The 9,863-nt window shown below is 51.2% G+C and overlaps 1 protein-coding gene across 13 annotated transcripts in view; it reads left to right on the top strand.

Annotated features, from left to right (window-relative positions):
• Window positions 1-1,034: 1,034 nt before the first annotated feature.
• SPTAN1 (spectrin alpha, non-erythrocytic 1) overlaps window positions 1,035-9,863 on the top strand; it is a 44,146-nt gene continuing 35,317 nt past the window's right edge. For 4 of the 13 annotated variants that reach the window (XM_054393569.1, XM_054393568.1, XM_054393567.1 and 1 more), the window contains exons 1-4: window positions 1,035-1,085; window positions 2,168-2,360; window positions 3,998-4,048; window positions 9,160-9,399. In XM_054393569.1, the coding sequence (XP_054249544.1) occupies window positions 4,016-4,048; window positions 9,160-9,399 (273 nt within the window). In that variant the 5' untranslated portion in view covers window positions 1,035-1,085; window positions 2,168-2,360; window positions 3,998-4,015. The other 9 variants (XM_054393572.1, XM_054393563.1, XM_054393571.1 and 6 more) reach the window with 9 other exon arrangements.

The raw sequence follows: 9,863 nt of genomic DNA, 5'->3' as shown, positions 1-9,863 counted from the left end.
GAGGCAGTGCAAAGAATGTCCCTATGCGAGCATTCATGGTTCTTTCATCTGAAGGTTTCTGTCAAAGGTGACAAAGGAGGGCAGCTCCTGTGCACGTTGGATGAAATGCATTGAAGTTGCTGTTGCTAGGGACCACAGCTCCAGGCAGCCTCCAGGGTTGCAGTGCACTGTCACTGCAGTCTGCTTTTCCCATTTAAGTACTTTGATGAAGGCTGTTAACTCAAAAATCGCTCAAACCCATTCACCACTTTGAGCCCATCAAGTTCCTGCTGCCTTAACAGGCCTCTTTTTTAAAACAAACTAAAATTAGACAGTACCGTAGAACTTTGCTGTGCCTATTTTAAACATCCAGTTTATGCTAAAAGCTCGTTTGCTTTAGAATTTGTGCATCAGCTCTTCGCAGACAGGCTGCTCTTGACAACCGTTGCAGCCATTTGATCTCCTGCCTTGCCAGACTGTTTCGTGCCTGTGCCACCGCAGCCTCCTGCACCCAAGGGCCTGTTTTGGAAAGGATCAATAACGTGCAGCTGCCCAGGCTGCTGCTGGGAGCCTGGCGGCTGAGGGAAGCGCTAAAACCTGGTTCTGCAGCTCGGGCCCTCCGGAGCCCAGACCCACCCTGGCGTGAGGAGCAGGGGCCTGGAACCAGCAGCCGCCATGCTACATGGATGCCATAACCGACTCCCCATGGCAGTTGGCGGGGCTTCTTTCGTGTCTGGGGCTGCCCACTGAAGGGCCAAAGGCACGACCCCAGCCACTGCTGAGGGGAACAAACGCGAGGTGCCCGTGCACCACCCCGCTTCGTCTCTCGGCTCCTTCCGCAGTCGCTCGGCATTTTGCGGAATCGCTCGGCTCGCTCCGGCACTTTCCACAGTTCGCCAGTGGAGCTCGGCTACGTGAAGCCTTTCTCCGCCCCGTCCCCTGTTTCCGATTCTCTCCGAAGCCTTTCGGTTGTTTCCGCCAAACGGGAGCCTGTTCTGCGGCGCTGACGTCATCTCCGGCTGCTCTATAAAATGCGGGTGCAGGCGGCGCTTGGTGGCCGTGGCGGAGGGTGCGGAGTCGGCGAGAGGGAGCTGCGCACCGACCCGGTGAGGCGCCGCGCTCGCCTTTGTCCGTCCCCGCTTGGGTACAGAGGAGCCCCCCGCGTCCTGCCGCTGCCGAGACAGGTGCGGGGGAGCGCGGTCCCCTCGGCCGTGGGGAGGGCTGAGGCTGCTGCTCGCTCTCACCTTCCGCGGTGGCTGCCGGTGCTCCTGTGGGGTTTCTTACCGCGGGCGGTCGCAGAGCCGGGCCTCAGGGGCTCCTGGGGTGTCTTCGTGGTCCTTGGGGGGGAGGGGGAGCAGCCGCGGATGAAGAACAGGCGGTGAGGTGCGGCGGGATCCGCCCTGGGCAGTCTCGGCCCGCGGCAGGAATTCCATTCTGCGCCCTGGAGAGGGGAAAACAGGCGGAGAGCAGCTCTCTGGAGCTGCGGGCAGAGCGAGAGGGCCCCCCCACTCCCCGGTCCGCCCTTCCCCTCGGCCCGCCCTTCCCCTCGCCCCTGTCCGGTGAAGGCTGCGGTGCAGCCCTGCCTCCTCCCGAGTAGAGATCCTGGGGCGGGGGCGCGGGGAGCCCGGCGCTGAGGCGAGCCGGCGGAGGGGAGTTCGTGCACAGCAATGGCTTCCTTCGGCAGCCCAGCCCTGGCCAAGGTCAAGAGATGCTGCCAAAGGGTGTGAGGGAGAGAAGGAAAGGAGCTGTCGGAGGGCTGGGTGTTCAGCGGCGGGTGCAGAAGCCTCTCCTCGGGGTGTCGGAAACGACGAGCACGGCAATGGCATGGACAGCAGAGTTGTCCGGCCGAGCAGGAGGGCATGGAAAAGAAATCCCCCCCGATCTGTGTCCCCTTCATTTATGTGTCAGTTGGGTATATAGGTCAAGCACCACAGTTTTCTTCATGAAAGGATCAGGATTTCTTCCCCCCCCCCCCCCCCCCCCCCCCCCGCCTCCATTAAAGCCTTTAAAAACATTTAACATCAAGCCATGGCAGGGACGTTCTTCCCAGCTACTTCCCCGTACACACCTTATCTAGTTGCAGTCATGTAAATCTGTATTGCTACATCATAAATATGTGGCAGGAGAGTGCTTGTTTGCCCTGGTATTTAAGGAAAAGCATAAGCAGTTGCCTCTATGCTTTTCTCAGCAGGTCCATGTTGGCTGTTCTGGATTTTTGGTAACTGTTTTGTCAAAGACCAGCTGCTCATTCCAGCTAAATGTACGTGCCTCCCGAGCAGCCGCTCATGCATATTTAAACAGGTTCTGCGAAGCAGTTGTCTGGAGAAGGGAACGTGTTGGGTGGGGGAAGCAACCAAAAAGCCCCACTCTGCCTGAAAGAGGTCTGTATATTTCTGGAAAAAACATAATCCATTTCCTTTTGGCATTCTGTTCTCAGCAGAGTGCCAGAAGATTCTAATGACTGCATTCACTGAAATGCCTTGGTTGGGGAATTCAGATTTGTTCAAAACAAATTTTAGATCCCACTGATTTCATGCATTGCAGTACAGTGAGCTCTTCCACGAACTCTTCATTCGCCCTTACTCATGAATTGTGCAGCAAAAATAACGGACGAATGGCTGAATGTTGGGGTGGTTTCTGCTGCATTGTATGCAGGAGCTGTGACTGGAGGAAGGCAAAATGCTTGTACCAAGGCAGCAGGTCCTGCTGTTTGTGAGAAGTGATTTATTTCCGTTCCTGTTGAAATCCTCTCGGACTGAAATGGAAATTGTATTTGGCAATCAGGGTTAGATGTTATGTTTCTGTGAGATCTGTAGCTGATGAAGTTAGCAACTGTATTTGTGGTGTTTGGGGTTTTTTTTTTTTAGTAACAAAAAAAAAAAGATAGCAAGACTGTAAAAGCTCTTGAATGTCAAAGATTAGTGTTTTACCCTTTCTCACTCATTTTTCTCCTGCACAGTGGGAAGGTAGGAGAAGCCTTAAATCTGTGGAGACAGGGTGGCACCTCTGGGTGCGAAATTCCTATTCTTTACCATTGCATTTGTAACTAACCTTAATAGCATAATGCTAATAACTTAGTATCTTTACTCCCTTGGTTTTGTCTCCTTGATGTATTAACGTGTTTGTAATTGTTTTAGTCATAAATACATTGGGGTTTGGGGACAATTAATTGCTTCCCCTGTACTGAACCATATAGAAACTCCTCTTCCCTTTTCTCCACTGCATGTTAGTCAAAGTGTGGGAGTTTGTTTTTCCATGGTCCCTGGAACACAGGCAGCAGAAGGATGGGGTGGAGCAGACTGCAGATGCGGTGGGTAGAGGTTGCCAAGCGTAGCCCAGCACTGTGCTCCCATAGCTGTGATGGAGTGGAGTGACAACCCCTGACCACTGCAGCTGAGACAGTGAGCCATGCAGAAGCCGCCAGAGATATGCACCAGCTTCATCTGGCACAGAGGCATGGCACTGTCTGGGAACCCTTTGAGGATTGCAGCATGCTGGGGCAGATGTAGGCTTAGGGGAGGCAAGGCCATTTTCAGGTGAGAATTCATTGGGTTGGACACAGGATGAGCCACCTCAAAACAAGCCTGACACAGCTGCTGCTTGTTCATTCTTCTGCTGTGGTAGCTGGAAGCAGACGTCTTTGTAGGTGTTCACATTCAAAACCTTCTTAGTAACTTTAAGCCACCACACTTGATTGTGCTGCAGCAAGAAACCCCATTTGCCAAGGCCAGATAAGTTACTTTCTGTTTCAACCTGGTTTTTGCTTAGCTGGCAAGGTTAGTACATAGCCAATTAATTAATTGGGTTTTTCTGTTAATAATTGCACCTTCTTTGGTATCATGAGGTCTGTGCTTGCACAGCCCCTGTGACAATAACAGCAGATTGTTGTGTGTGGCACGAAACCAAAAGAGAAGTATGAAACGTACTGTGACAGAACATGTTGGGGGAAAAAAGCAGTGCTGAAGCCTTGTCCTTACACCAGTCTTTAGCTGTTATCTTGGCTTCCCCTCCCTTGCAGGTTCTGCATTCCTCCATCATGTTGTCATCGTTTCGTAAAGTCAAAGTCCAGGTATCTCTCTGTGCTGCATGCAGTGTCCTTGCTGTGGGTGCCTGCCCTGCTTGCAGTGACCTCTCTGTAACAAAAAGCCTCTTCCACAGGAGTTTGCTCTTCGTGGCAGCTGCCTTGTCTGTACCTCAGTGCTGAGTCTGCTCTGCCTTTCCTGTAATACTTTGGATTTCCTGGTTGCTATCTGTGATGCACGGTGTGAACATTTTGTAGCTATAGCTCAGCATGATTGGGTTTTGATATGCATTCGTTTTCAAGGAGATTTTTGCTTTAAAGAGTGCTTGAGCAGTGTATTTTTACTTGCAGCATCTGAAAATCACCTGTGGTAAGATTTACACAGAACATTCTGCATTGGCAGGGCTTTGGTTCCTGATAACAAATGGATAATCCTTGTGTGTGGTGTGACTGCTCCTGCATCCGAGGTGTTTGCCCTTCAGTGGTGGCAAAGGAAATGGGGTGTGTGTAAGAGGCCGAGCTGGGTGAAACAAGCTATGGGGTTTATGTGGAAACTATAGTGATGTAAATGTTTATACTGCAATCAGAGTAAAAGCAAGAGATAACAAAGGCGAGAGGAAAATGCTGAGGTTATCTGGATCTGACACCTGGATCTCCGCATTTCTGCAATGCAGTCAAAGGTAATTTGCTTTCTCAGGAGCCTCAGCAGAGTGCAGTCCTTACCAGCCCTGCATAGTTTTATCAAAGCTCTGTGCTGATAAAAAACAAAGCCCAAAACCACCTTGTATATAAACGCACCAAATTCAGATAGGCACTTCAGCTGCTCCTATTTGAACAGTAGTATCCAGATTTTACTGCTAAATTCTTAAAACTGAGCAGGTCTTTAAGTGTCTTTATTTCAGAACTGCATAGCTGGAGCTGTGCACAGAGCCTCCCATCAGCCTCAGCCACATCTTTGCCACCTGCATTAGTTCAAGCATAATTTGCATTTCTTTTTTCTTTTAATGCTTCAGTTTCGTATGTCCCTGTAATGCCTGTTTCAGTCTCTGGGCTGTGCTTAGTCTTTACGAGTCTGCAGCACTGAGCAGAAACTTCAGCACGTCTTGGGTTTGATACTGCAGCACTTGAGTTGTTATTCTGGCTTCAGCTTGCAGAGATTTGGGGCTGTGGGTGACCTTCCCTGACCAGGAATGTTTGGATGCAGGTTCAGCTGCATGTAGTGCACCCTTAGCATTGCTTTGTTTTGTTGATCTAAACTCTCAATAAACCAAAAGACCAGGCAGGTTTGGGTTTAAAATCGCTAGAACAGGATTTGTGATCTGACCTCTGCAGTTACTGCTGTGTAACACAATATGCTCACGCCCTTCCCTCAGCAGGAGCAGGACACAGAGCTGCTCACGCTTTCTAGAGAACTCTTTTATCTCCTTGCAGCACTGGGACCTGCTGACGCAGTGCTAAACCAGGCAGTCCTGTTGGGTTTGTGTTCCAGATGTACGTGATGGCTTCCTTCCTCCACAGTGCTGTGAGGAAGCTGGAAATGGGAGAAATGAAAGATGGGAAGAATGTATCTCATTTCTTCCTCCATCCTTTCCTTTTGAATGTTATTTTCACATCCAATATTAGAATTCAAATTACTCTTCTTAAAGAAGAAAGATTAGCAATCCATCCCTGGTCCCCGAGAGGCAGGCAGGAGGGAAGAGCCAACATCAGGTACATGTTCTTTTGACAAGCCTGAGGATATGATGCTGATGAATGCAGCAAAATGCATCAGGCTGCTCCTGTGCGTGCACTTGGGAGGGTGTCTGGAGAGGGAGAGGAGCTGGTGTTGCAGGCTGCTGCTAGGGTCACATCTGCTAAGTGCATGGGATGCAGGCCAGGGCTTGCCCTCAAGTCATCTTCTTACCGCATCCTTAGCCAGGGATCTTTGTGCACTGACAGCTGGCTGCTGTTGCAGGCAAATGAGTTGAATTCTTTAAGTGCCATTTATAAGAACAGTTGGATGTGTTCTGCATCAGAGCTTCTCAGCTGCTGAGAAGGTGTTTTGGTAAGGTGTGCCTGCCTGGCAGCACTGCTGCAGCTCCATTGTACCCCACATGAGTGATGCTGTTGACCCCACCTCTGTCACTGCTGTGTCTGTGGACACCTGCAGCTGGCTGCTCCCAGGCAAATTCCAGCAGACCACAGAATGCCAGGTTGGAAGGAACCCCAGGGATCCTTTGTCCAACCCCTTCTGTAAGTTATGTGTATGGGGAGGGCTAATTGTTAGAGATGGAAGGAGGAGAGTAATGGGTTTGCTTTGGGTGGGGTTGTTTGGTCTTAAATTGACTTTTCTCCGGCTTTTTTAAACAAACCAACAGCCACCACTCATGGTTTGTTAGAGAGATAGAAGCTGACGAGTGACTTTCTGAAGTTAGCCTCACAGCATGGAGCTGCAGTGACAAACACCTTCATCACATCGAGGCCCCATTGGCCTGGGGACACCTTGGCTCTGCCCCTGCCTTGGCTGTGTGGGAGGCCAAGGCTGTGGGCAGGAGCTGGCAGGTTTCTGGAAGGTTCCCTCTGCCTGCCCTTATCGGGCAGCGCAGGCGGTGCTGGGAGGGCAGGGCCCACAGTGCCACAGGGACGTTGTCTGGGTGCCTGGGCCAGGGACGCAGCTGCTTGTCTGGGTGCCCAGGCCAGGGACAAGGCTGCTTATCTGGGGCTGGGCTGGGCAGCTGCTGGCAGCCAGCAGCAGCTGGTTTGCAGACGTAAAGCACTGCTGCTTGTCGGGGTGCAGAGAGTGTCCTGGCTGCCTTCACACTGTGGCTGAGGTAGGAAAGGTTAGCGAGCTCTGGGAGAGCTGCTTTGTGTCCAAGGGCAGCTGGGGCATGAAGGTGCCAGGGGTCCTGCAGCATCCACAGCATCCACCGCTGCCTGGCCCCACGCTCCTGGTGCCTACCGGCTGGGCACAGACGTGCTGACATCAGCTGCTCTGCTGCAGGAAAGAACAGTCTATTACTGCTGGACCAAAGCACTTCTGTTACAATGGACTGGCCCCACTCACTGTACATATCAAAGGAGCCTTTCTCTTCACCAGTTCCAGCAGAGGGATGAGCCAGGCTGCGGTGAGGCAGAGCTGCCACCAGGCTGAGTCTCAAGGAGGTCTTCTGTTTGGTTTTTCAAAGGGTAAAAATAAACGCAAATGGTAATTTAAAGAGTTACATTAATTAAATACTTAAAAAACCGTGGAACTATTTAAAACTTCTTTGACTGTGGAGGTCATTTCTGGTACTGAAAGCTGTCAGCACTGTGCAGTGTCCAGAGGCTTTCCAAGGGCTTTGTCTTCTGCTGCTGATGGCCCCAACCAGAGCACACAGGGAGCTGCAGCCCTGCAGTGCCTTTGCACCATCTCCCACCTTGTGATCCCTCAGCACAATGCAGTTTGAAAGAAGTGGGTTTGGAATCCAAACACGGTGTAACAGCACAGGAAGGGAAGTTTCTAGCAGTTTTTTTCTCTCCTGGAGGTAAAAGGCTGTTTGAAACAGGTCTTGGATAAACGTTCTTGGGAATGCAGCTCAGTGCCCACTCAGTAACACTCAGGGCTTTGATCTTTTAATACTCTGCTGATTGAGTGGGGCCTTTGTGAAGCTTGCACTGCATTTATATCCTGCAGCCTGCACAGAGCTTGGGTCTTGGGCTTGCCCTCCTCTGGCAATGGTGAGTGAAGTGCCTCGGCCTGGGTGAAAAACCAAAGCTGAATTTTCCTTCCTTCCTTAAGCTGCTGCAGTGCAGCTGGGGCTGAGTTCAGAGAGCAGTGCCTGCTGCTGGTGCCACAGCCCTCTGGCAGGGCGAGGCTGCTGGGAGAGAGCTATGGAATGTGGGAATTTGCCCCCACGTGTTCCCTTACTCTCAGATGGTCCCTTTGCAGGTGCTTGGAAACCAAACAGTGCACAGGGCTGTGCCGATGGCTTTCCAACCTGTGGAGTTCGCCCAACAGCCATGCAGGATACAAGTCTGATGGAAGCATGCAGCTGACTGATGGCTAACAACCATTAGCATCCAGCCAGGGCTCTGAAGGCATTGCCCCTGCCTGGCATGCAGCCATAGGCTGGGCTCCTGCCCACCCTGGGGGGGATCGGTGAACAGAGCTTTTATCTTGGTGCTGAGAGGGTTGTGACAGCAGCACAAAGTGAGATACAGGTGTAAACTCTGCCTACCTCAAATCACAAAGTGCATAACTGTTCAAGCATGAGGTGTTGGTTGCAGCAGCTGCTGGATCTGCTGTTGTCCAGTGGGTGGGCTAGTGTTCCAGCCTTGGTGGCAGTGCTGGCACTACTGTGTGACTGTGCTGTAGTTCTGCTCGCATGGCCATGGGCTCACTGCGGATCTGATTGCTGTCTGGAAGTTCAGGAACTGAGAATTGGAGGTCATCCTGATTTGAACAGAAAGGAGGTGAGCAGAGCAGCAGCAGTTCTTCGTTCTGTGGGGACGAGAAGAGATTTGGGGGTGTGAAGTGCTGCACAAGTTGCTCCAGGGGAAGAGCTCCTGCGGAATCTCTGGTTCTGTGGAAAGCCTGACTCCTCCCAAGGTCAGGGCTGTGCAGTGCTGTGAGCTCTGCATCAGCTTGGGAAGGGCTTTGTGGGGAGTGGCAGGAGCTGCTTCTACCTCCCTTAGCTGAGAGAGCAGAGAGCTGTGACACAGGTGTGGGCATGAATGATGTGCAGAGCTATGGGGGCCTGTTGGCTGCTGTTTGAAGAGCAGCAACTTCAGTTATCTGCGTTGAGTGTTTTAAACAAAATGTTTCCAGATGTGCTCTGTGGTACTAGAAAGGTTTTCTGTTACCGTACCCAGGTGGATTTGTGTGCACAGAAACACTGCTAATGCTGCTGCTGGACACTTGCTTGCCCCTGTTGGAGGTGTCATGGCCTTTATATGGCTGCAGCTGTATTTTTCCAAAAGGAGTAGGTGTGAAATGTCTTTGGAAATATTCCTTTCCTGTTACCTGTTTCTACCAGTGTGCTTTAATTTATTTATCCATAGAATATTTACATTTTCCATCCAGAGCTGCCCCCAGAGCAAGGCTGTAAGGGAGCTGCATGACAGTTTAGGAATCCAGGATCTGCTCCTGCCCTGCCATTGTTTTACAGCACAAACAACATGGTGGTTTTCTTGGCTTTCAGAAAATGGATCCCAGTGGTGTAAAGGTGCTGGAAACAGCAGAAGACATCCAGGAGAGGCGTCAGCAGGTTCTGGACCGTTACCACAGGTTCAAGGAGCTGTCCTCTCTGCGACGCCAGAAGCTTGAGGACTCTTATCGCTTCCAGTTCTTCCAGCGTGATGCAGATGAGCTGGAAAAATGGATCCAGGAGAAGCTGCAGATAGCATCTGATGAAAATTACAAAGACCCAAGCAACCTGCAGGCAAGTCCTGCTGCTATTTTGTGTTCCCTGTGTTTGGGATTCCAGGGCACAGCAGCTGGGACAGAACCAACACAAATGGAGCTTGGGCTGGTGGTAGTGAGGAGAGATGAGCGCGGATACCTGTAGCTTGCAAGGAGTTCTTCAGTAGCCTGGGCTTTCTGCTGATGTAACTGGAGTGTTTCTGATAATGGGCCAGAGCTTAAATCAGCATAGAAAAGGTTCCTGGCTGCAGCGTAAAACCAGCTCTGTTTAAAGCCCAGAAGGTGCTCGATCCTGGCTCTGGGTGTAGAGGTGAATTAAGTGTTATTGTTTCTACAGAAAGGACCTTAGTAGAACATAAACTGGTATGGGTGGGACTAGCTGGTGGTCTCTTGGCTGTCTGGACACTCCAGTGTACAGGAGCAAACAAAACAAGGGGATAACTAACACTGGGCTGTTTGAATGCACCCAGGAAGCAGTGATGC

Source organism: Indicator indicator, chromosome 28 (genome assembly GCF_027791375.1).
Source record: "Indicator indicator isolate 239-I01 chromosome 28, UM_Iind_1.1, whole genome shotgun sequence".
In the NCBI taxonomy this organism is placed as follows: Eukaryota; Metazoa; Chordata; class Aves; order Piciformes; family Indicatoridae; genus Indicator; species Indicator indicator.
This window is presented reverse-complemented; position numbering and strand designations above follow the sequence as displayed.